The 25,283-nt window shown below is 50.3% G+C and overlaps 8 protein-coding genes across 8 annotated transcripts; 6 read left to right on the forward strand and 2 right to left on the reverse strand.

Moving 5' to 3' along the window:
* Positions 1-1,468: 1,468 nt before the first annotated feature.
* RFA1_2 (Replication factor A protein 1) lies at positions 1,469-3,866 on the forward strand (the record flags this gene model as incomplete). Its single annotated transcript, XM_036771997.1, has 8 exons — positions 1,469-1,764; positions 1,817-2,423; positions 2,472-2,559; positions 2,607-2,668; positions 2,724-2,865; positions 2,958-3,447; positions 3,501-3,708; positions 3,762-3,866. The coding sequence occupies 8 exons, from the start codon at positions 1,469-1,471 to the stop codon at positions 3,864-3,866; spliced, it is 1,998 nt and encodes a 665-aa protein (XP_036625643.1).
* Positions 3,867-4,328: 462 nt separating this feature from the next.
* On the reverse strand, positions 4,329-5,895 carry CDC28_2 (Cyclin-dependent kinase catalytic subunit; the record flags this gene model as incomplete). Its single annotated transcript, XM_036771998.1, has 7 exons — positions 4,329-4,433; positions 4,494-4,635; positions 4,686-4,852; positions 4,913-5,083; positions 5,409-5,535; positions 5,634-5,790; positions 5,853-5,895. 7 exons carry the CDS (start codon positions 5,893-5,895, stop codon positions 4,329-4,331), a joined length of 912 nt encoding a protein of 303 aa, XP_036625644.1.
* Positions 5,896-8,442: 2,547 nt separating this feature from the next.
* On the reverse strand, positions 8,443-9,687 carry PC9H_002358 (uncharacterized protein; the record flags this gene model as incomplete). Its single annotated transcript, XM_036771999.1, has 3 exons — positions 8,443-9,212; positions 9,263-9,626; positions 9,676-9,687. 3 exons carry the CDS (start codon positions 9,685-9,687, stop codon positions 8,443-8,445), a joined length of 1,146 nt encoding a protein of 381 aa, XP_036625645.1.
* A 7,022-nt stretch (positions 9,688-16,709) lies between these two features.
* PC9H_002359 (uncharacterized protein) lies at positions 16,710-19,004 on the forward strand (the record flags this gene model as incomplete). Its single annotated transcript, XM_036772000.1, has 8 exons — positions 16,710-16,815; positions 16,874-17,034; positions 17,133-17,640; positions 17,759-17,882; positions 18,023-18,095; positions 18,150-18,522; positions 18,580-18,731; positions 18,774-19,004. 8 exons carry the CDS (start codon positions 16,710-16,712, stop codon positions 19,002-19,004), a joined length of 1,728 nt encoding a protein of 575 aa, XP_036625646.1.
* Positions 19,005-19,649: 645 nt separating this feature from the next.
* PC9H_002360 (uncharacterized protein) lies at positions 19,650-20,792 on the forward strand (the record flags this gene model as incomplete). The annotated part of the gene is made up of 4 exons (XM_036772001.1): positions 19,650-19,736; positions 19,816-20,094; positions 20,154-20,474; positions 20,523-20,792. 4 exons carry the CDS (start codon positions 19,650-19,652, stop codon positions 20,790-20,792), a joined length of 957 nt encoding a protein of 318 aa, XP_036625647.1.
* A 211-nt stretch (positions 20,793-21,003) lies between these two features.
* On the forward strand, positions 21,004-22,187 carry PC9H_002361 (uncharacterized protein; the record flags this gene model as incomplete). The annotated part of the gene is made up of 4 exons (XM_036772002.1): positions 21,004-21,138; positions 21,197-21,472; positions 21,531-21,851; positions 21,915-22,187. 4 exons carry the CDS (start codon positions 21,004-21,006, stop codon positions 22,185-22,187), a joined length of 1,005 nt encoding a protein of 334 aa, XP_036625648.1.
* A 257-nt stretch (positions 22,188-22,444) lies between these two features.
* On the forward strand, positions 22,445-23,569 carry PC9H_002362 (uncharacterized protein; the record flags this gene model as incomplete). The annotated part of the gene is made up of 4 exons (XM_036772003.1): positions 22,445-22,531; positions 22,591-22,866; positions 22,917-23,237; positions 23,297-23,569. The coding sequence occupies 4 exons, from the start codon at positions 22,445-22,447 to the stop codon at positions 23,567-23,569; spliced, it is 957 nt and encodes a 318-aa protein (XP_036625649.1).
* Positions 23,570-23,897: 328 nt separating this feature from the next.
* On the forward strand, positions 23,898-25,035 carry PC9H_002363 (uncharacterized protein; the record flags this gene model as incomplete). Its single annotated transcript, XM_036772004.1, has 4 exons — positions 23,898-23,984; positions 24,070-24,321; positions 24,381-24,737; positions 24,763-25,035. The coding sequence occupies 4 exons, from the start codon at positions 23,898-23,900 to the stop codon at positions 25,033-25,035; spliced, it is 969 nt and encodes a 322-aa protein (XP_036625650.1).
* Positions 25,036-25,283: the final 248 nt, after the last annotated feature.

Consider the following 25,283-nt stretch of genomic DNA (forward strand, 5'->3'; position numbering starts at 1 on the left):
ACATGATTACATCAATATTCAGGTTGTCAACCCGCATACATATGAGTCTGATACAAACTTTTCATAGCCCCCCCGCGGGGCGTCGACGGGGTCGAAGAACTCTTTGACTCCATCACCACTCATGCTAGATACCCTGACGGCCTTCAGATATTCATCCAACACTGGATTGGTTCGCCCTCCGGGTCGCGAGCCCCGTCATGTGTAGCCAGAGCTGCTCCGAACTCTTCAAAGTCTTGCATCTATTCCGACGCAAACTCATTAGGTTGGAGATCCGCTTTGTTGAAGACAAGGAGGAACCATAGCTTCGTCTTGTAGAGGATGCTGTGATCGCGAGAGTAGCGCGCGTCCCTGCAAGCATGTTCGACATGAAGGTGGCAGGGGCGGTCGTGCGCGGAATGTCCACCGAATATGCGACTACGGTATGGCGTCGGTGACGATTGTCCCCGACGCCGACCAAGTAAACTTTTCAATTTGTCCTACCGTATCCAGAATCACATAGCTAAGGCCCTTTAGCAAAGAGGGCGATACCAAGAGGCACACAACTCACTCGACATCTCCGCCAAATTCAACACCTGATCAAACTTGGTCACAAACAGGTTCATCATCGCGGTCAGAAGCCCGCCGCCGCCGGGAGGCTGTATCTTGACACCGCGTCTCTGGAGAGTAAGCGAGCACCAACGCACTGCTTCATGACCTCCTGGTAGTCCGGTGCCTCTAGTGTGAGGATGTACGGCAGCCTGTCGAAGTCCTTCGCGTGAAGAAATGAGTTAATCCGCTGGACGAAGCGAAGGTCGACTTTCTGGCCCTGGCCATTCCAATCGTGATGACCAGGGTAGGTTTCTTTCCCCGAGAACTGCTCATGCTGGAGAAAGGAAAGGAGTGAAATTCCTGCTTTTTGGCGGGCATCTCATGCTCGCGCACACAAGAACAAATAGTCGATTCTCGGATTTCCCGGCCTTCTGCCTTCTCTGCTCGTACCGACGCGACAACCACACTCACGACTCGCGTAGCGACCAATCCACGGCAATAAATGGCCAGGGATTTGCGTTAAGAGGGCTCAGATTTGTTGAAGAAGGCCGTCTTGGTAGAGGCATCTAGTAACATTTGAAACACGTATTCCAGTCACAGCCTGGGCACCATCGATGGCTTCATGCTTTCCGATATCAAGCTGCAACATGTTCCAACAGTCCTGCCGTTCCCTTCGGTTTCTAGGGGTTTTCAGACGATGCAGTCGAGGTGCAATGCAGACCGACGTACTGTATGTCGTCGATATCAGTGACAAAGCATTGAAGGAGCTTGAAGTCCCCAGGTGATACACATGCTGTACACAGCATTTCAATATTCGATAGTAGGCGATGGTGAAAATGATAACCTTGAGAAGACCAGCCACCTCTTTCCCGCAAGGCGCAGCTTGCACATGAGGCGTCTACACTGACAGCGCCTACTGACTTGAACCAAAGAAACAGCCATGGGTTTCCGGGAATTCGAACTCACTGATGGTGTCTGTAACTGGCTCTACCACAATGACATTAACGAGGTGCACTGGCCGCCAGCTCACATCCCCCGGTCGTGCACAATCCAAATTCTGTCCGTCAAACGAGCAGGTGAACCGCCCAAATTTCGGATAACCATATCGGATGGTGCCAACATCATCCAAGCCGTGTTGCGGGACTCCCTCAACAACTTGGTAGACAGCGGTCGAATTCGCAAGGGCGCCGTCGTTAGCTTCAGCTGCGTGTCGTCGGACTTCTTACGGGGGAAGCGGTGAGTAAGTTAAACCTATTTCATATTCTCCATCACTAATCACGGCCTGTAGACTCGTGATCATCCACACGATTGATAGCGTGCTCACAAGCGAAGTAGAAAAAATTGGGGATCCCACATTCCTCCCTCCACCAAGTTCTGTAGCGAGCGGGATCGCTCGGGATGCTGCGATGGCGGGATCAAACATTCCGGCCGAATTGAACCCAGCGCGCACACAGCCATCGTACCAGCCACAGGCCGGCCCCTCCAGGATCACACAGCCGGAGCCTCGCACTCGCGCTCAGGTTCCTGCGACTGGATCGCAAGCCAGTACCTCTCGCGAGCTCATCACCGTGCCCATCGCCTCCCTCAACTCCTACTCAGCCAATTGGACAATCAAAGCAAAGATCGTCAGTAAATCTGACATCATCACTTCCAAGAACTCGAACAATCTCTTCTTCGTCGAACTGGTGGATGATCGTCGTGATGGCCGCAGCCAGAGTCAGACAACAATCAAAGCGATGGTCGTGAATAGAGTGGACGAGTTGCACGGGAGCATGCGAGAGGGTCAGATTTATTATGTTTCTGGTGCAAAATTGGAAAAGGTAGACGAACGATATCGTCGCCCGAACGGGCATGATTTCAACCTTGTGTTTAATCGGGGAACGAAGCTTGAGTTGGTATGGTTGATCCTTTCTGTTGCAGGGCTCAAGTCTGATCATCGATAGTGCGCTGACGCCCCGCCGCCAGCACCGCTCACATACAACTTCGTGCCCATCAATTCGGTACCCCAACTGCCCACAGGGTCAACATGCGGTAAGGACACAACATCCTCATCGTCTCACTCTCACCATGCGAAACAGATATCCTCGGCGTACTCTACAAGTGTGACCCGGTGAAAGAACAAGAGTCCGCGAAAGGAAAGGTAAGTACGCTTGCACAGCTCCGTATCAACTCACGGCCCATTGTCTATCCATAAGTTCAAGCTACGATATCTTACAATCGTCGACAAGTCCCGCGCATCCGTGCGCGTCACCCTCTTCCGTGGGGCGGCAGAAAAATTCGAAGCTGACGAAGAGGAAATCATCGCGTTCAAAGGGCTAGAAGTACAGGACTTCCGCGGTGAGCCTGCTCATCAATCCCAATCCAGTCCTCATATCTCGCTTCTCTCCTCTGATAATCTTAACACTGATGGTTATTTGTATACGGCGTAGGCGTCTGTCTGCAACTCAGCTCTTCAAGCTCGATGACTATCCACCCTGATCTGACTGAAGCGTCTGACTTGCGCGGATGGTACGACTCACTGGGGTCCTCCCAAAGCTTCCACCCCTGCAGTTCCGCATCCGCCTCCGGCCTGCGCAGCGCCGGCAATTCCCCCCAGAAGCAAAATCAAAGGCAAAATCCAAACGGCGTCAATAACACGGATGGCGACTCTATAGGTGGATTGTCGCCAGCTAGGCCGCTGACGATCAGGCAAGTTCTCGACGAGGAATACTTGTCCATGCCCGAATCGCAGTCGCAGTCGGCAGGCCGATACGGAGGCGGGAAGAAGGGGCCGAAGTTCTCCTTGCAAGCCACGGTTGTGTGGATTGACCCAAGCAGGGTGACGTACCCCGGGTGCCCGACGTGCTTGAAGAAGGTTGAGCGCAAGGACGGGAGCTGGGTGTGTCCAAGGAGGCATACGTCTGCTGAACCGAGCTATCGGTGAGTATTTCCATTATATCTTCCATCGGTAATAGCTAACAACCGTGTTGAAGGTACCTAATGTACCTCAAAATCGCCGACCCCTCTGGAGAAATTGAATTGCAGACATTCGATCAGACCGGGAAAGCCCTCTTGGGTACTTCTGCGAACGAGCTCGAACACCTCCGCCACACACCCGGCTTGTTGCCCCAGTTTCAAGCTATCTTGCGGGCAACGTGTTCGCGGGAGTTCACGTTCGAGTGCCACATTGATCAGTATGATGTGAGTCCGCATAGTTCCTCCTAGTTCCTTCGTTGACGTATTCGATCTCATAGGGTAGGACTAAGTATGTGATCGACCAGGCGATGCCGCTCGACTATGCTAACGAAGCGGACCAATTGTTGACTCTTCTTCGTTCGCGCTGGGCTACAAGTAAGTAAACATCAAGATACCCTATTAGCGTGCATGCGTAATTCCCGAGATTAATGTGTACCATATCCCCCTCATACCACTCACGCTGCTCTGCACCCGCCTGTCCCCGCTGTTCAACACTGATAGATGTTACTGGCTTGCAATTTCATTGCTTGTTGTCTAAACAGTTATACTCATTTGTTGTTTATGAATGAACTGGTTGGTGTATCTGTATTATAACAATGCATGAATTCTTCAGTGCACGTAGGGGCTATATAGAAAATGAAATACTGCAGGTATAGGAAGCTATGAAAGACAGACAGCGTATGTAGACGGTAGCTAGACGCACACACGCACACACCGCGCGAACTCTTCAGCTTCGCTTTCACCGAAATGAAATTTCTGACTGAGTCGGCAATCCCAACAGAAGTGAAGCGCACTGGATCATCTGGTGTATCCGGCGAAGTAAGGGTGTATCAAAGCGCGTTTTGCTAAAAATATGGCAAACAGAATGATACTGAGTATCTCAATGGAGGGGCGAAGATCAGTGTGTCTCTACCTGAGATGCGCTTTGCAGAATCGTACGCCAAAGTTTTCTATATAGCACAGAACAGATCAGACAAATACTTGAAACAGCAGAGGGAATCAATGATTACCTTCAGCATGTCGAGCCCATCTTCATCCAGCGTGCTCACAATACGGCCTAGGTCCTGCTCCGACCACTGGGGGAAGGTCGGCTTATAGTCCGGCAGCGCGCTGACACCTGGCCAAGTCTCGTCGTTCGGCGTCCCGAGGATCCTGACCAATATCGTTGAGTCAGATCAAGAGAGGAATGATGAGTGAATTACCTGAAGATCTTGAATATTTGATCAATCTCTGAGTCGCCAGGGAACAGGGGGTGGCCGTGCATCGCCATCTCCGCAAAGATGCAGCCGACAGACCACATATCAATCGCGGTAGAGTAGTGGCGCGAACCAAGGAGGACCTCGGGGGCACGGTACCAAAGGGTTACAACCTGAGAAGTGTAGTTGAGAAAATCGTTTGAGAATGAAAGAGGAGTGTGCGGTGAACGCACTTCGTGCGTATAAGTCCTCATCGGGATACCGAAGGCGCGAGCAAGACCGAAGTCCGCTAGTTTGAGGTTGTCCGTCTTGTCGATGAGCAGATTCTGCGGCTTCAAATCACGGTGCAGAATACGATGAGAATGACAGTACAGCAGACCCGAGTTCATCTGATGCGTGAACTTCTGCAGAGATAGGGAACAACATTAGTGACATGCGAACTAAGTAAAACATGTCAATCCGGCTCGGTTGACCGAGAGAACACGAGAAAGGCAGTAGATGGTCGCGGCGACCATTGTGGGGCTGATGAAGGGTCACGTGGGGTGCAATCTGAACCCGGAGGACAGTCGCGCCGGACGTGAACATGCGCTGTCAGAGGAACACGCCGGCGCATATATACACATGCCAGGGCGTCGTTGACCTCGCTAACCTCGACGCGTTCCCGAGGGCGCGCACGGTTAAATGGCGCGTCTATCACGCGTTCAGAGCGCCATAACCCCAATCACATACCTTGAGAAGTGCAGGTGACAGCGGGGTGTTGCGCTGATTGCCGTTCTCCATGTATCGTTTCAGATCCACATCCAGGAATTCAAAGACCAAGTAGAGTTTCTGATCTGCGTGCACGATATCCAGGAGCCTGGTAACGCCATGACATGGACATGGGAACATGGTGCGCAAGATGAGACATGCAGGAGTCAGAACATCGGATTTGAAGGAGAGAGCATAAGCACGCACTTGACAATATTGTCATCCCGCAGCTCTTTCAGCAAGCTGATTTCTCGGATCGCAGTGCTTGGCACGCCTTCGTCTTCAGCTTCGAGGCGGATTTTCTTGAGGGCGACGATAGCATTGCTGGTCGTGTCTCGGGCTTTGTAGACAACACCATACGTTCCTGGTCACACTTGAGCGATCCCAAGTATCATGGACAGCATTAACGCTACCGAATCCACTCACCTTCTCCTGTAAATCCGTACCGACGCTTAGGATGGGACGCCATCGCTTACGCCGAGCTGAACTTTGATAACACACCGACTTTCTCAATCTTGGCGTAGCTAGACAAGCATTCAGCCTCATCAGCTTCAAACCAGCGGTCTAGTCTAGGTGCATGTCGCTAACCGATCCATGATTGTCCTAGAGGCCCCGAACGTTGAATGACAAGAGTGTAGGTAGAGGCGACGATGGGGGATGCAGACTGTTAATCTGATCAAATGACCTTTGATGAGGCGTAACGAGGGCACAATTCAGGCGTTGTGAGTGTTGTGAGTGAAGAGGCACCTTTTGGCCTTTTTAGTCCATTATATATGGGCACAGCTACAGCCACATTTCGGCAGAATGCTTTTCAAGGTAAATTATTTGATTTCTTATTGTACTTTTGACGTCTGGGTTACAGGAAATAACCAATGACTCCCTAGGATACCAGGTACTCCCCAATTGGCCAAATTTTACGTCTCTAATTCCACGATCTCAAGTTTGAGTATGGGAGGGAATTTACAGGGGCAACCCGCGAGCACGGAAATAGGCTAAACCGGCCGAACGGGCGGTGTCGACGCTCAGGCAACCTCTAGAATATAAGTGAAGTGAATGAAGAATGAATGAAATACTACGTACTCCCTGAAGCGAGCAGGTGAAGTGATGCGTGACGGTCATTATCGTCGGCCAGCATCTGCTTAGTGTCATCAATGAAGAATTTCTAATGCATGGTCAATACAGATGATAAGGCAGGTAATCAAGGAGACGTCCCAGGCTGGCAGTGCGTGAAATACCACGTTGTGTACTACAGCTCCATACTAACCCTGGTTTCTTGGGCGACCAGTCTAGAAGTGACCAACGTAGACATGGGCGCATCAAAGTCCTCGTACTGAAAGTCACCTTTACGCTGAGAGACATGTTAGCCGCGGGAATAGATAAGTGTGAAGGGCGACGCACGGTGAGATACTGCTTTAAGCTCGTAAGAATCACTTCAATAAATCTTCGAGGCCCTCGATGAGTTCAATCCGAAGCGTGAAAGATACGGCCACCGATCACGAGTGTATTCGCCGCCACTGTGACGTACAAGTCGACGAAACCTTCGACGTGAATCACTGCCTCGTTCCTGTTGTTGTCTCCTTGCGATCCACTTCCCCCCGCGATGCCGATGCACACATGCGTGTCGGACATCCACGGACCAACAGCGGACGAACAACAATGCCGGCAAGGATTGGACCATTGGTCACACGCAACTCCAACGCAGCAAGGTCTGTCGGAATTTCAGGAATAGATCTCCCACTTATCGGCGTCACGTTCAAATTTCGCCGTGAGCCCAGGAGCCAGGACTGTGAATGTGCGTGAGTTTTCGGGGGGACGAGAGGTTTGTGCGGCTTGGTTGACGGCGTCGAATACGGCATTGATCACTGACAAGTGATTTGGATCGGCCATGACGGGATGTGCCACATCGTCCGGTGAAATGAGATGAAGCCATGGGCTCCCCGTCAATAGGAGACTAGTAAATTTAGTCAGCCGCCACTGAAACAAAGAATCCAAGAACACCGACCTCTTCCTGGTAAAGACTTGACTTCTGGAGGTACAGTGGACGATATCGCCTGCGGGATACAAAGCTTTGATTGAGAGAGTTCACGGAACCCAGAAGCATTGCGAAGATAATAGATGAGCGGGCCTTGAGATTTCTATTGGTCGAGCACGCCCAAAGATAAGAAGCTTCATAAGAATGCACGCCACTGGGTGGTGGCAATGAGTATGTAGCAAGAGTGATCCATTAAATGGTTTGCAAGGAAGCTACATCACCTCCAGAAGCATGCGTGCCTTTGACTAAATGGAAAGACTTCTCTACTCGCAGAGGTCAATTAGGTAAAGCTTACGACCATCCTGATGCTAGAACTACTGATCAGTCCTGATATATTGCGAGAAGGGGCGACGAGACTTACCCAGGGGTGAACAAGGATCGTGTCGATGCTTCATCCTACCGAAGATGCGACAAAGCCGGCCTGATTCTATGAAAGACAGTTAGCTTGGTCTGAGCCTGGTACTGGACAACCTACCGGCGATCGAACGACCGTAATCGCCACAGAGTCCATATGATGAGAGCACAAGTCTCCGGGTATCACAGGAAAAAGTGAGAAGAAAAATAAATAATATTTATGTTTGAGCACAAGCGAAACGGTAGTATATCCATCATCGTCCAAAAAAGTCAAGATGCATAACCAGGGGCAGGATAGAAGTGACAGCAAAATCGTGCGGCTGTATGTAGATCATCCTTAGGTTCCACCTAAAAGCCGTTTCCTAAAATGCCAGCCTCTACGAGTCCCAGAACGGTGGAGCGAAGTACGAGACGCAGGCGTCACAGGCATACTGGGTCAACAACGAGATGGGTGATGTGATTTCGAGACCCGAGGAACGTTAATCTGTACTCAAGGCGAACAATCCAACGGGGGTCTGAGCGATGCCAGGACTTTTGACTTCGGGCTGAGACGGAGGCCAGCAACTACGCATCGGATGCGAGGCGATCTCCACTGAACATCTGTATAGCTTTGTTCTGCTGCGTGGGGAATCATGGATCGGGTTCCAGCTTTTCACCGCGAGCGAGAACACGGACAACTTTGCTGTTCGGCTGTGCGACCATCTCCATCATCGCCTTGACGGCTGGGGGACGCTCTACCAAGCCACCTCCATTGTCGCCTCCGTCCCTGTCCCGTCCTAGTGACATTCGTCGGCCTCTTGTTGGTCCGTTTCCTGCGCCCCTCTTCGGTCCGGGGCCACCCTTGAACCCACCTCCACCCACGAAGATGTTCGGAGAAGCGCTATTTCTGTTGCCGTGTCTTGGTTCATCCTCAGAAGCGTCTTCGGATTTAACCTCAAGAACATCCAGACCTGAGCGCTGGCCCCAGTACGCAACGAGACTGCCTGCAACTCTCAATTCATGCTTGCTCGCCTGTGCCAAAGGGATTGGTACGGGAGCAAGGGTGGCTCCGTCTGGAAGTTTGCCCGCGGGCGATGTTGGAGACAGATGTGGCGCTGTGGTGATCACAGCCAAGGCAATCTTTGGCTCTGTCGATTTCGTCTTCTTGAGCACTTCATCAGCTTCCCAGCGGGCGCAACAGATAGTTCGGCGAATCCACTCGGGGGATCCCATCATTGCTTTGTCGACGACATCAGGCTCGTCACGAAACTTGATTTGATCCCAAAGTACATAAGCATCATCTTGCTGGACGCGAATTCGGGGATTTACGCCAACTTGGGCTTCGAGGAGGCGAGATGCTGCCCGTGCTCGTACAGCGAGGGAGGTGGTGCCTTTCTTGAGCAAATCCAAGGTGTTCAAAACTGAAGATATATTAGGAGGGTAGTTAAGGCGGGCGACTGCTCGGACGCACCTTCTAAAGGAACGATCACAACCTCCTGCCTTCCATCCCGGCACCACTTCTTGACCTGAGATAAGGCATGAACAAGAACGCTAGCATCCACTATAATTACGTCGGCGTCTTTGCTCTCTTCGTAATCTTCGTGGGACCGTCGTCTCCTGAAGTCGACATCTCCGTACGATTCTCGACCATTCCTTCGGCGTTGGTCCGCCTGCTTGAAGGGCGGTAGTCGCTGATTTGCGAACGTGTTCTTCTTCTCTCGCCATGCACCTTGCGGTGTGTTTACGGACTTCTCCAATTGCTCGACCTGGTGGCTGAGGAAGGCGGCACCCAACGCACGAGACATCGCCATCTTATTTGCAGCCATCGTAGGTCCCTGGTAGAAATGGGTGAGTGAAGGATGTCATAATAGCCATCGAACTCACCTTGTCAGACATTGTATGTAGTGGAACGAAGTAGAGAAGCGCTTCCGGAGCTGTACCAGCCTTGTACTAGTTGCCACGGCAGTACAGCTTATGTCAGCCGCTATATATACCTGTGCCTTGATAAGATAAGATAGTGGCTTGGGCTTGAGGGCCGATGCTAGGAGCACGGCAGGCTCCTAGAACCAGAGCGACTCGTATCGCTCGAATGAGCTCATTCGGTTTTTAATATGACTACACGTGGGAAAAGTCAAACAAGGACAAAGAGTAGCTAAGAGCTCAAACTCGCGATAGAGCGGCTGGCAAGACTGTCATAGACGCCGGAGTTAGTCGGTGACAGGATGGTCACAAAGGGTTTTGATTGATTTGCAGATAAGTAGTAGATGGGAATGACCTAACTAATTGGGATAGTGATCAGGCTCAACAAGGCTATAGGTTACTAAGAGTACGTGGTAAGTATGGAATGCGTAGTGTAACGGTATCGTGTCACGAGGTGAAGTATTTTGCACCGCTGAGGTCGCGAGTTCGATTTTCGAAGAGGTCACTTTTTGCTCTGACTCTTTTTGAAAGATCCTGACTCAGACATACACACACTAACTGAAGGTCAGCCATTGGCAAGCTAAATTCATTAATGAGATGCGCAGAGACACTTAAAAAAGCGCACAACAAAAAGTGATCACCTCGAAAATCAAACTTGCGACCTCAGCGGTGCAAAATACTTCACCTCGTGACGCGATACCGTTACACTACGCATTCCATACTTACCACGTACTCTTAGTAACCTATAGCCTTGTTGAGCCCGATCACTATCCCAATTAGTTAGGTCATTCCCATCTACTACTTATCTGCAAATCAATCAAAACCCTTTGTGACCACCCTGTCACCGACTAACTCCGGCGTCTATGACAGTCTTGCCAGCCGCTCTATCGCGAGTTTGAGCTCTTAGCTACTCTTTGTCCTTGTTTGACTTTTCCCACGTGTAGTCGTATTAAAAACCGAATGAGCTCATTCGAGCGATACGAGTCGCTCTGGTTCTAGGAGCCTGGGAGCACGGCATGTACGAGACCGTTGAAGACTGGGGCATACTCAACACTTGGGCCACATGTATTTGGGTCATGTGCAGAATTCCCAATTGCAACTATCTGAACTTTGGTGCTTCATACCTTGTTTTGTGGCATCTTGCACTGCATAAGAGATGTTGGCAACTATTGTAGGCCATCCTCACACTAATTACTCTCTCTCAAGCTGTTCTAAGTGCTGTATTGCAAATTGGGCCTCATCGCCCAACCTACAGTTGGCCTCATTCGGCCCCTGGTTAGTTTTGGGTGCCCTCTTTATGCCCTTTGCTATCAGGGGTTATAAAAGGGGCTCACATGACCACTTACTTGTAGCACCAAAAGTCTGGCGATGTTAGGCGCTCACTCCAGCCAATCAGAAGAGAAAGAGCTTTTTTCAAGCAAATAAAGACAAACATCCAGACAGCCAATAGCAGGCTGAGAAATCCCGGCCGAACCAATGAGATCGCTGTTCCTAGTGTAAGGGCAACCTCAAGATGGCCGCACAGTGCAGGCCTAGATCCAAAGATATGAATAGGACTAACTACAATACATGAGAGAGCTGCTCACCTAGCAGAGGGAGAATCCAAAGAGAACAGGATAAGGATTCTCCATGCTAGGAAGCGAAGTATATACCGTAGTAGCATGGGAGGAATGAAGGGTAACTGTACAGTACACCAGCCACAAGTCCGAATGAATATCACAAGGTACAAGGAAACATGTGATAATGAAGTGGAGGGTAAATGCACAGGAGTCGTGCCAGCGACTTGGGGAAGTAAGTGTAAGGGGACACTCCTATTTTCTCCTATTCCCCTGTCCCCCTCCTTTCCTCCTCGTTCCTTTCTCCCTTCCTTCATCCCACGGACTATTACTTACATTCCCTTTGTTCCCCTTTGTTCCTTTTCGCTTCCTTTCCTTTCCACTTCCTTTCCGCCCACTCCTTTCACATCCGAGCTACATCCGGTGACTCCGAAGTCTTCCTGCACTTCGGACTCGCCTCGGACGCTTCGGACTCGCATATACACCTCGGGGCTCATCCGGGCTACCTCCATCCTCCTCTCCCACTTCGTTATCCCTTGTTCCCACTTCCCCAGGTCGCCGGCACGACTCCTGTACATTCCCCTTCCACTTCATTATCACATGCCCCTTTGTACCTTGTGATATTCGTTCGTACCTGTGGCTGATGTACTGTACAGTTACCCTTCATCCCTCCCACGCTACTACAGTATATACTTCGCTTCCTAGCATGGAGAATCCTTATCCTGTTCTCTTTGGATTCTCCCTCTGCTAGGCTTGCACTGTGCGGCCATCTTGAGGTTGCCCTTACAGTAAGGGCGAAGAGTAATGAAGTGGGAAAAGAGGATAGAGGTAACCTGGACAAGCCCCGAAGAGTATAGACAAGTCCGAGCGAGTCCGAAGTGTCCAAGCAAGTCTGAAGTGTCCGAAGCAAGTCCGAGCAAGTCCGAAGTGTCCGAAGTGCGGGAAGACTCCGGAGTCACCGGACACGGCTTGAATGCGAAAGGAGTGGGCGGAAAGGAAGTGGAAAGGAAAGGAAACGAAAAGGAACGAAGGGAAACGAAGGGAATGTAGGTAAGAGTCCATGGGATGAAGGAAAGGAGAGAAAATAGGAGTGTCCCCTTACACCTAGCTCCTCGTTGGACCCTGTCCCAAAGTTTCAGAGCACTTCATACTAACGAGCCTCCATTCCATTCCGGTCTCATAACATGTAAAGGAACACCCCTATTTCCCCTATTCTCCCTATCCCTGTCCCCTCCCCCTCATTCCTTTCTCTTTTCTTTCGTTCCACAGACTCTTATTTACCTTTCCCCTTGTTCTCTTTTTTTCTCTTTTCCTTTCCTTTCCTTTCCACCCACTCCCCTTGTGTCTGTGTTGTATCCAATGACTTCAAGGTGTTCCCATGGTCCTGACTTACTCAGACTTGTACATACACTTTGGGGCTTGTCTGGACAACCTCTACACCCTTTCCCCACTTCATTACTCCCCATTCCCACTTCCCCAGGTCAGCTATCCCACATTCCTCCCACATTACTACAGTATCTACTTCGTATTCTAGCATGGAGAATTCCTATCACTGGGTACGTGTGAGCATATCTTGTAGCAAAACATTGAGAAGTGAAGAAAGAGATAATCCAAATAGAGTAAACATGTCCCACCATTGTTAACTAAAACATATTCCAGAGATCTTTCTCAAATGGTAGCATAGAATATTGTACAATAAATGTAACTTTATCCTGTATATCTTTCCATATATGTTCCTTATATTCATTGACTACATATCATGGCCCCTCCTTTGCCTCTAGTTCCAACTCCACATAAAGCCCTTGAGGCAGAACTCCATCAGACTTGATGGAAGGAAGGAGAACAAGGAGAATATAGGTGTAAGGGGACACCTCTATTTTCCCCTGTTCCCCTGTTCCTCTCCCTTCCTCCTTGTTCCTTCTCCTTTCCTTCATCCCACGGACTCTTACCTACATCCCTTTTGTTCCCCTTTGCTCCCTTTCCTTTCCACTTCCTTTCTGCCCACTCCCTTCGCACCCGAGTCACGTCCGGCGACTCTGAAGTCTTCCCGCACTTTGGACACTTTGGACACTTTGGACTTGCTTGGACCCATCTATACACTTTGGGGCTCTCTGGACTACCTCTATCCTCTTTCCCCACTTCAATACTCTTCGCTCTTACTTTCCCAAGTTGCTGGCACGACTCCTGTGCATTTACCCCCCACTTCATTATCACATGTTTCCTTGTACCTTGTAATATTCATTCGGACTTGTGGCTGGTGTACTGTACAGTTATCCTGCATTCCTCTCACGCTACTACAGTATATACTTCACTTCCTAGCATGGAGAATCCTTATCCTGTTCTCTTTGGATTCTCCCTCTGCTAGGCCTGTGCTGTCGGCCATCTTGAGGTTGCCCTTACAGAGTGAGCGGAAAGGAAGTGGAAAGGAAAGGGAACGAAGGGGAATGAAGGGAATGTAGGTAAGAGTCCATGGGATGAAGGAAAGGAGAAAGGAATGAGGGGGAAGTGAGGAGGACAGGGGGAATAGGAGAAAATAGGAGTGTCCCCTTACATGTGGCATAGATCAATTACCGGATATAGTAACGACAGATTAGACAGTGCTATCACCACACTGTTGCCACACACTAGAATCTTCGTTTGCTCCCACTCCAATACACTCATTGTAGCTTCGTGAGCACAACACAAGCAAAACTAGGTGGTGGTGCCTCTTGCTCATGGCAGCATGCACACTTCTACGACCCCCTGGGGCGCGCAACCAAGCAGCCAGATGTGTACTACAGGTAGGAATATTTCAAGGCTGCGTGTAAATTATGCTTTGATTGCAAGGTCACAGAATTACAAGAACTTGACAACGCAAATCAAGTCCCCATCCCACGCACACAAGAAATCATCGAGGCACAATGTGTGTACTGGAATCACCCTATTAATCAACCACTAACATTTTGCAGTGTGGGCTGGTAATCACAAAGGCAACCTACTATGAGTTCAGTCGCGGCCACTCACATTGGGGAACCACCTGAAGGTCTGCCCATATCAGCAGCAGCAGGTTCAGCAGTGTGCTGTTGATGAAGGCGCAAACAGCCCTTGGACAACACAATATCTCTTGCGCAATCAAACTTCTGGTCCAGTTCTGACCCAACCAATCTGTATGTGTGGTGAAATGTAGTAACAAATTTATAATTGATTTCTCCATAGTCATCTCAGAGGAGCAGGTGACATTCCTTCACCCCATGCCAACCCCTGGACCTCCTGTACCCCCCTTTGTACCATACATTCACCAACCCATTCCAATTCCCTCCAGTGTCATTGGTCGGAGTGGGAGTGCTTCATCTATTCTTCTAGCAAATACAATGCCTTCTGCTTGACCCTCATTTCCAGTGCCACACCCTCCTTACTTCCAGCGTGATCAGTTGTCTCCTGCAGTTTCTTTTCCATCTTCTGTAGGATGTCTATAATTGAGTCGCCAAACCTGACGGCACTTCCCTCTGGCCCTCGTAAACATCGTCGAGATTGCACGCAGTCACGTCCTGGAGAGCACCTTGTCACCCCTTTTTCTCAGGGGCTCTTCAAAACCTACATTGCATGTATCACTGCAAGTGCTGGCTTGCCTCTTTGATCGGTAGAGAACCCTCAGTGGCTCAATTTCCTGTCCATATTCCTTCCACAGGCAGTGCTGGTATCACACAAGGTGTTAACAAAGTGTCTTCTCCCTGAGCAACATCAGCAGTACCTCTCTCAAGTCATTGACAATATCTGCAGGTTGGATGTTACCCTGCAGTGTGATGGTTGGTCAGGCTTGAACATGCATCACTACATTGTGTTCAGAATTACCACCGCGGTGAATCAAGATGTGAGTTCTCTTTGGTCAAAGATATGAATAATGCTACCTACAATACATGAGAGAATACACACCTAGCAGAGGGAGAATCCAAAGAGAACAAGACAAGGATCCTCCATGCTAGGATGTGAAGTATATACTGTAGAAGCATGGGAGAAGAGTGAAAGAACTGTATAGTACACCTGCCACAAGTCCGATGAATATCACAAGGTATGAGCGGAAGCATGTGATAGTAAGTGGAGGGGAATATGCAGGAGTCAGTGTGGGAATATCTTCAAGAGGTCTCCTTAATCTCAAATGGAGTCTTGGTGCCTTCCAGATAGTGCCACCATTTCTCAAGTGCCCAGATGATCAAGAGCATCTCCTTGTCATGTATTTCATAATTCTGCTCTGAAGTGTGTAGACTTTTAGAGTAGAATGCAACAGGATGGCATTTACCATCATCTGGATTGAGGCTGTGACAAGACTGCTCCTGTAAGGAGACACTCCTATTTTCTCTTATTTCCCCTGTCTGTAAGGGGACACTCCCATTTTCTCCTATTCCCCTGTCCCCCTCCCTTCCTCCTCATTCCTTTCTCCCTTCCTTCATCCCACGGACTCTTACATACATCCCCTTTGTCCCCTTTCCTTTCCACTTCCTTTCCACTCACTCCTTTTGCATCCGAGCTTCGTCCGGTGACTCCGAAGTCTTCCCGCACTTCGGACTCACCTTGGACTCACTCAGACGCTTCGGACTTGCTCAGACGCTTCGGACTTGCTCGGACTCGTAGATACACTTCGGGGCTCATCCAGGCTACCTCTATCCTCCTTTCCCACTTCATTACTCCTTGTCCCCACTTCCCCAGGTCGCCGGCACAACTCCTGTACATCCCCCTTCCACTTCATTATCACATGTTTCCTTGTACCTTGTGATATTCATTCGGACCTGTGGCTGGTGTACTGTACAGTTATCCTGCATTCCTCTCACGCTACTACAGTATATACTTCACTCCCTAGCATGGAGAATCCTTATCCTGTTCTCTTTGGATTCTCCCTCTGCTAGGTGAGCAGCTCTCTCATGTATTGTAGTTAGTCCTATTCATATCTTTGGATTCTCCCTCTGCTAGGCTCGCGCTGTGCGGCCATCTTGAGGTTGCCCTTACACTGTCTCCATCCTTTCCCCTTCATTTTCTTCTCTTTCCCTTCATTATGGCATCCTGTTGCATTCTACTATAAAAGTCAGGGATAGGGGTGTCCCCTTACAACATCCAAGAAACTGCAAAAAACTGGCTATTTTAACATGATATACTGTACCATTATGGCCAAGTGCTCGATCAGGCATCATGGACACTGAAAATGAACACTTCTGGAAATGAACACTCAGTTGTGATGGTACAGTACTATAGTGTACAAAGACACAAAGAAAGAGGTAGGAGACATGAGAAAAAGAGGAGCTGGTGCTTCAAATCAATCTACATCTTATCGACATAAGAACTGTGATAAGATAAGATAAGATAATGTCATCTCACGGGCGCTTGTTGTGCTATATAAAGCGAGTTGCCTGCAGGAAGCATCTCTGACTCCTCTCATCTCTTCAGTTCATTCGCTTTTTGGGGGATTCAACAATGGTATTCGACGTCGTTTCCGACGATGAAATTCAGTACATGGGCTCAAGACGCAATGTATTACCTTCGCCGACCCCCTTTACCCACCATCAAAGCACCGTCGCAGGTCGTTCTGCCTGTTTATGAAGCCTGGTCCAGCAATTAAGCTAATGATGATACTACAGGTATTGTATTGCATGTTGCGCCAGGGCACAATGAGCCCGAATTCAGCCTAACGTTTCATAAATCGGTGGCCGTCGTCCACATCGGTCGTAGACCGGGGTCTGATGGTGATGCCAATGATCGCTCGCATGAGAAGGGTCGGGCGCTGTTCAGGTGCGCCGTCGTCAGTAGAAAGCATGCAAAGATATCTTTCTCGGACGACGGAACCGTATGCCCACCCCCCCTCGTCGTGTCGGCAGCTAATTGACCCGTACATTTCAGATCCAGCTTTGTGACATTGGTTCGCACCACGGGACGCATCTGCGCCATGCTGGGGAAGCTGATTCGAGAATGCTGGAGGCTGGGCAGCCATCGACTATTCTCGATGGCGATGTGATCACATTCGGCAAGGCTGTGGGACGAAACAATGAGATCGTCCGACCAGTTGTCGTGCGTGTCGAGATCATGACCTCGACACCCTTACAAAGACACGGCTCGGGGCGATATGGGCTCTATCCACCTAGTGTCGCGCCGACGCCAACGTCCGCAGATAGCACATCTTCGTCGGAGGAGGACGACTCCTCGCACAGTAATTTCGACCACTCCGATCATGATTCTGACATTGAGGAAATTCCATGCCCCACCGGCTCGCAAAGTGCACCGTCGCAGCGTATGACTGGCAGCGCGATGGCCCTCAGACTCTTTCAGCGTCTCTTGCCGCCCATGCGTGTGCTTGAGAAGGACGAGGCAGCATTTTGCACGCTGAGTCCGATTAACTATCCGCCGCAGGGTCCGCAACTAGAAACGAGCGCTCCCGTTGTAGATCTTCGTTCAAGGTCCCATTCACCAATGATGTTAGAAAGTCCGTCAGGGACTCCACTCCCCACACCGTCGCCTTCTCTGCCCAGCGCGCAACCGCCGTCTCCCCCTCGGACCCCTGAACCAGCTCAACGGGCTGCGGAAGACGCAAAGGCCAATGAAGAGCCCGCCCCGGCCAACAGCACCCCACCAGCCCAACCAAGTTTCCCAACGGTAGGCGTTAACAATGCATCTGGAGTACTACTTAATGATCCTCGGTTCCCGATTTGGCAGATGAGTACGCCTCCAGCAGTGCAGCCTTCCCCCTCTTTCCGCCGCCTTTTCCCTATAGCTGCTCGTCCACTGCCGCTCAGCATTCCACCGCACCCCCTCCTCGCCACCAGGTCGGAATTGAAAGAACTCAAAGACGCGATCAATAACATGAAGGTAAGTCCGTCGCTTTCCCTCCGGAAGCTGAGAGTTGACATCACAATGTACTAGGACAAGCTCGCAGATCCTGAAGATGCGCTTGATAGTTTACGCGAGAAGGTCGCACTGCTTGAGAAAGAACAGGCGGCGCTGCGGGTTCGTGACGCCGAGATGTCGAAGGCTGTAGACGACTGCAGACGGGCTGTTGATGATCATCAAGAACAGATTGTTGACTTGGAAGATCGCGTTGCCGAGCTGGACTCCATGCGACCGGACGTGAAGGACATGACTGACATCGATGAAGACACGCCCATGTCGAATTCGTCTCTCCATGCTTCAATCAGTGAAGTCCGTGAAGACATTGAGTCCCTGCGCCGCAGCTTTTCTGAGCGCAATGCATCCATGGACGTGGACACAAGCACCTCTGCGAAGGCGCTCGAGACGAGTCAGCCCTCTTTCTCCTATTTCCCAGCTGCAGACCACTGATATTCGCCCGCTTTAGACATGAGCTCTCTTTGCGGCGAATTGGAGGCCCGGGCGGCGGACATGCTACAGAATCTTCGCACTGAATGGGAGGACCAAAAGGCGCAGTATACGCTCCAATTGCAACGCACGCAAAACGACGCCATGCAGGACATCGTACTCACGTCGCAGGTATGTGCTTCTCCAGACTTGCGCACCGTATGCTCACTCCAGCCAAAGCGCGAGGCCGCCGCGTTGGTGTCTCTGAAGCGCAAGCGATCGCTTGAGGAGGTGGACAGCACTCAAGAGCGTCAGTGCCCTTCTCGTGCCACGCTGGCCGCCACATCGGACGGCGTCGACGTGCCGTCACCCAAGCGCAAACGGGTCTTGGCCGCCGTCGCCCATACCGCCACTGTCATGACCCTTGGAGCCGTAACCGCTTGGTCTGTCCTCGCATTCACTTGATGCCTGGCGTGGCGCCTTGCATTGCTTTCACCGCTGCTGCACTCGAGGGGAGTGCCCGGGTCTTGTTGTATGTACTACTGTATGCTGGAAGAGATCAGATAGGGAATGTATTGGCTCAATTGTGAATTGTGTACACTGTAACTCGATGTATTTATGTGACCTTTGTTCAATTGTACCTAGCTTTGAAGTTTGGCGAAGCAAATGAATAGAGCATCGTACACCGCTTGAAAGTTGCCCCGAGTATGTCAGCGTCATCATCGATTATTGATCAAATTGAGTAAGGAGCACAGCGATACGGCGAGGAAAGGGTTTCTCACTCTGTGCGTAGATCTTCACTCATTTTCTTCGATGCAGATGCAGGCGTAACAACACCTGCTTTGGCCCGATATTCTCCAACGCCTGAAGCAGAGAAATGGGCCCCTCTGGTACTCAGGGGCACTGATCAAGGGCGACGAGTTTGTAAGACCCTTTGGGCTTCTCTTCTCTTCTCATGATGCGATTATTAGCAACCCACTAGATACGCCGTCCCATATACAATGCCTCGGAATTGAGTGGGATTCGAGTGGCATATTCGAAAGGATATAAGACCGCCATGAGCGTCACGATGTAGATCAGTTCACTCACTCCCCAGGCCACATCACAGCTATGTCGAAGCCACTAGTGCTCGTCGTCGGCGCGACCGGATACACCGGACGAGCCATTGCAAATGCGATTCTCGAGGAAGGCAAATTCGTACGTACACTTTGATCTCCGTATCCCCTCCGTGGTTATCCTCTTCCGTATTCTTATCCGAATTCCAAATTTACTATAGCGCCTGGCGATCCTTGTACGCGAGCAGTCGATCAACAAGCCCGTCGTTAAAGAGCTTGTCGCTGCTGGCGCAGAGCTGCGGGTGGGGGACACCTCCGATCCGCCTGAGAAGCTGGAAGAACACCTCGCTGGCGTGGAGACGCTGATCTGCACCGTCCTTGTGTGGGTCGCCGACCAGAAGCCCTTGTTCGTGGCTGCCAAGAAGGTTGGCGTTAGTCGCGTAGTGCCATCCGATTTCGGGCCTGTAGCACCCAAGGGTGCCATGTGGATGAATGACATCGTGAGTGATGCATCTGGTGCTACCCCAGGTCAAAGGTGCCCATACTCATCCTCTAAAAGAAAATTGGCATCCACGAATATATCAAAGAGATCGGGCTGCCATACACCTTCATCTACGTCGGATGGTGGCTCACGTTCATGTGGCCAACGCCCCACTCCGAGAAGAACACCCTCGCCACCCCCAAGTTCTATGCCGGCAGTAAAGACCAGAAGCTCATATACTCGACATTCCCGAGCATCGGTAAACTTGTTGCGCGCATCATTGGCGATCCTCGAACAATCAACCAGACCGTCGTCGCCCACGATGGTGAAATCACGCTTGGAGAGACATGGGCGATCGGAGAGAAGGTAACCGGCGAAGACTTCTCAGATTATTACAAAGTGAGTTCTTTGCGTGCCGTCTATTCGTGACGTTTAATGCTGTCGAAGGCTTCCGAAGCAGATTTGGATGCAGCCTCCAAGCAATCGATCAACTGGATGAAGAAATCTACTGCCGATTATTACAGGAGCTTATACATTCGAGGAGATAATACCATTGAGAAGGCGGAAGCAGCGGGGGCGCTTATTGCCAGGAAGCTCTACCCAGACGTCCCTTACCCGGATGTACTTGAGGAGGCGAAGACGCGTTACGCGACTTCGTTTGTTCCTGAATACGGTGTTCCCTTGGAGGAATTGCTCGACGTATACAAGCCGGAGTAGATCTATATACAGGGAATTATGTAACTGTTCTTAATGAATGCTAGAATACCGATATGTCGGGCTTTGCTTACGCCGGGCTTTGCTTACGCCAACCATGATTAAGACTGCGCGTATGGCATTGAGAGTCTATAATATGCCGTTGCTTAAGGCAATTGCTCCATAATGCCTGACGGAGTGCAGTCTTATATATAACTTCTCTCCGTTGATCCAGATGCGAACATACCAATTCAATTACCAATTCCAAACATACACGAACATGGCTGGCAAGACACACGTCTTCATCGTTGGCGCCACGGGGTATACTGGAGGCGCAATCGCCAAAGCCCTTCTTCAGGCGCGGACCTTCGTGAGGATCTACTCTCGCCTTCGTCGGAGCGACATAGACTAACATTGCATTCTCGTAGCGTTTGTCCATCCTGATTCGGGAGTCATCTATTAACAAGCCCGTCATCAAGGAACTCACCGAAGCTGGCGCCGAGGTCGTAAGAGGAGATATATCCGAGTCCCCCGAGAAGCTGGAGTCCTACCTGAAGGGCGTGGATGTCTTGATCTCCACAGTCCCCGTGATGGTGGATCAGAAGGCCTTGTTTTTGGCGGCCAAGCAAGCTGGCGTCGGACGCGTCGTTCCGTCCGACTTTGGGCCTATTGCACCCAAGGGTGTCATGAACATGCACGATATCGTACGCAGTCACAACTCGTCGTCGTCGTCGTCAAATAGCGCCTGACGCTCATGAACAGAAACTTGGGATCCGTGACTATATTAAGGAGCTAGGCCTGCCACATACTTTCATTGAAGTTGGGTGGTGGCTTTCGGGGATGCTGCCCCCTCTACATTCGGCGGCGAACACGCTTCTGACCCAGAAGTACTACATTGGCAATCGTGATCAGAAGCTCGTTTACTCCACATTGTCGACCATCGGTAAAATGGTCGCGCGCATCGTCATTGATCCACAAACGTTGGGCCAGACTGTCGTGGTGTATGACGGAGAAATCAGCATCAACGAGACATGGAAAGTCGCAGAAAAGGTCACCGGAGAAGACTTTTCCGACTATCCCAAAGTGAGTTTTGCACTAATTCGCTGTATCTTTCACGTTGTTGATACGTGTCCACTTCGTAATTAGGTGTCCGATGAAGAGATAGAGAGAGGCTGTCAACAGACGGGTAACTGGGCGAAAAAGATCCTTGCTGAATATTACAGGAGCTTGTTCATTCGCGGGGACAACACCCTTGCAAATGCGGAAGCGTTTGGTCACCTCGATGCTAGGAAGCTGTACGATGACATAGCATATCCCAATGTTGAGGAGGAGGTGAGGAACCACTATGCGCTGGGCTTTGCGCTTGAATACAGCGTGCCGGAGGAACTTCTGTTGGATGTATTCAAAACGATAGTGTAGATGCTAGTGACGCTTGGCACTTGACCAACTTGACCTCGTTGAAGGTCCCTAGTGTTTAATCACACTTCGCAAATGTCGCTTACCCAACAATGCTTATGCTGTTTGTTTGGCTTTCGCTGGCGGATGCAACTGGCAGTCAGTAATATGCCGTGGATCATGGCGATTGATCAATAATTACCGACGGAAACCAGTCCTATAAGTAGCTCACTAAGCGCAATACGGTACCAATCCGTCGTCGACTGAAAGCACACTGTAACATGTCCAAAACGCACGTCTTCATAGTTGGCGCTTCTGGATATACTGGAGGGGCAATCGCCAACGCGCTTCTGGAGGCAGGGACCTTCGTAAGCATTCCCTTTCCTCTGTGGCAACAGCATGTATAAGACAACATGTCCCCTTGTAGCGCCTGTCGATTTTGGTCAGAGAGGCATCCGTCAACAAACCCGCTATAAAGCACCTCAGAGAGGCCGGGGCTGAGGTCGTGATAGGAGATACCTCTGAGTCCCCCGAGAAGCTAGAAACCTACCTCAAGGGAGTAGACGTCTTGATCTCTACGGTCCTCATCATGGTGGATCAGAGGCCCTTGATTTTGGCAGCTAAGAAGGCCGGCGTCGGGCGCGTGGTTCCCTCCGACTTTGGCCCGACCGCTCCCAGGGGTGTCATGGAAATGCACGATCGCGTACGTATTCTTGATCCCTCCTCCGTAGAATGGTCCCTAATGTACAACAGAAACTTGGGATCCGTGAGTACGTAAAGGAACTTGGTATTCCACATACCTTCATTGAGGATGGGTGGTGGTTGCTATGGATGTTTCCCCCTTTGCATTCGGCGAGAAATACGGTCACGAGTCAGAAAGCATACGCGGGCAACCGCTCCCAAAAGCTCATATATTCGACATTGCCAACCATCGGTAAGATGGTCGCGCGCATTATCGTCGACCCGCGAACCTTGAACCAGACCGTCGTTGCCCATGATGGGGAAATCAGCATCGACGAGACATGGAAGATTGCGGAAAAGGTCACCGGAGAAGATTTCTCCGACTACCCCAGGGTCAGTACCGCATCGATCTTTTGCACTGGTCATGCGATGATGCTTCCGCGTTTAATCAGATATCTGATGAAGAGATAGAGGGAGGATGTCAGCAGACGGACAATTGGGTGAAAAAAGTCGCCGCTCAGTATCAAAGGACTTTGTTCATTCGCGGAGACAACACCCTTTCGAAGGCGGTAGCATTGGGTCACCTTGATTCAAGAAAGCTTTACGATGACATACCGTATCCCGACGTCGAAGAAGTGGCGAGGAACCATTATAGGTCTGGTTTTGTACTTGAATACAGTGTGCCTGAGGAACTTCTGTTGGATGTTTTCAAGACGGTGGCGTAGGACGTAGTGATACTTCGTTCATCACGATATCTAAATAATTTCAAAGCTACCCATTGTGTCCTTCAACGACGTTCTAAGAAGTAAATATGGCAACGATACATTACGAAAGTTGCTTACCCAGTAATGCTTATGCCCGTACTACTCTGCTTATGCTAGCCCCTGGTCCCTTTGTTTGGCTTTCGCTGGCGGATCAAACTGACAGTCAGTAATATGCCGTTGATCATGGCGATTGATCAGTAATTACCAACGGAATGCAGTCCTATATAGCTTCTTTACATTCGTCGCAATGTGATACGAATTCATCCGCTAATTCGAAACATCCGAGAACATGTCTAAAACTCACGTCTTCATCGTTGGTGCTTCCGGATATACTGGAGGAGCAATTGCGAAAGCACTTCTGGAAGCGGGGAACTTTGTGAGTATCAAGTATCTTTATTTCCATCAAAGCAAGTAAGGACTTATATTGTGCTTCATAGCGGCTATCAATCCTTGTCCGACAGTCATCCATTAACAAACCAGGCATCAAGAAGCTGACCGATGCTGGTGCTGAGGTCGTGATAGGAGATATCTCTGAGTCTCCTGAGAAGCTGGAATCCTATCTGAAGGGCGTAGACGTCTTGATCTCTACGGTCCTTGTCACGGTAGATCAGAAGCCCTTGATACTGGCGGCCAAGAATGCTGGCGTTGGGCGCGTGGTTCCGTCTGACTTTGGACCGACTGCGCCGAAGGGTGTGATGGCCATGCATGATCTGGTAAGCCCCACTTGCCTCCCTTCTTCACCAGACAACCATTGATGCTTAGTCGTAACTAGAAACTCGGGATTCGTGACTATATCAAAGAACTTGGGCTTCCGCATACCTTCGTTGAAGTCGGGTGGTGGTTGTCGGGGATGTTTCCCCCTCGCCACTCAGTGAGGAATACACTTATGACACAGAAGGCCTACGTCGGCGATCGCTCTCAAAAGCTCATTTATTCGACGTTGCCAACCATTGGTAAAATGGTCGCGCGTATCATCGTTGATCCGCGAACCTTGAACCACATCGTCGTTGCCTACGACGGGGAAATCAGTATCAATGAGACGTGGAAAATTGCCGCAAAGGTTACCGGCGAAGACTTCTCCGACTACCCCAAGGCCAGTAACGCCCCGGGTTTCTACTTCGCTCAAGCCGTTAATGCTTTCTTTTTTTCACTAGGTGTCCGATGAAGAGATAGAGAAAGGCCGCCAGCAGACGGACAACTGGGTGAAGAAGGCTGTTGCTGATTATTACAGGAGCTTGTTTATTCGTGGGGACAATACCCTTGCGAAGGCGGAAGCGTTAGGTCGCCTGGATTCCAGGAAGCTTTACGACGACGTACCATATCCCGACGTTGAAGAAGAGGCGAAGAACCACTACGCATCGGGCTTTGTGCTTCACTACGGTTTCTCTGAGGAGGATTTATTGGACGTATTTAAGACAGGAGCGTAAGAGTTAGTGCCACTGTATTATCATTCCTAGCGACGTTCATCACGGACTCGAATTTATCGTGATTTGATATCTACATCATCTTCTCAACCTACCGCATCGTGCCCTGCAGCGACGTTCTAAGAGGCAAGGAATGTCAATATCGCCCAAATCAACCCTGACTTCTGACTGTAGTCCAACCTTAATCACATTTTGACTCGACCAATGCACTGAGGTCGTGTGCGAGTTTGCTTTGCATAGTGTCCGCATTT

The sequence above is a fragment of the Pleurotus ostreatus genome (assembly GCF_014466165.1).
Source record: "Pleurotus ostreatus strain PC9 chromosome Unknown scaffold_11, whole genome shotgun sequence".
NCBI classification, from domain to species: Eukaryota; Fungi; Basidiomycota; class Agaricomycetes; order Agaricales; family Pleurotaceae; genus Pleurotus; species Pleurotus ostreatus.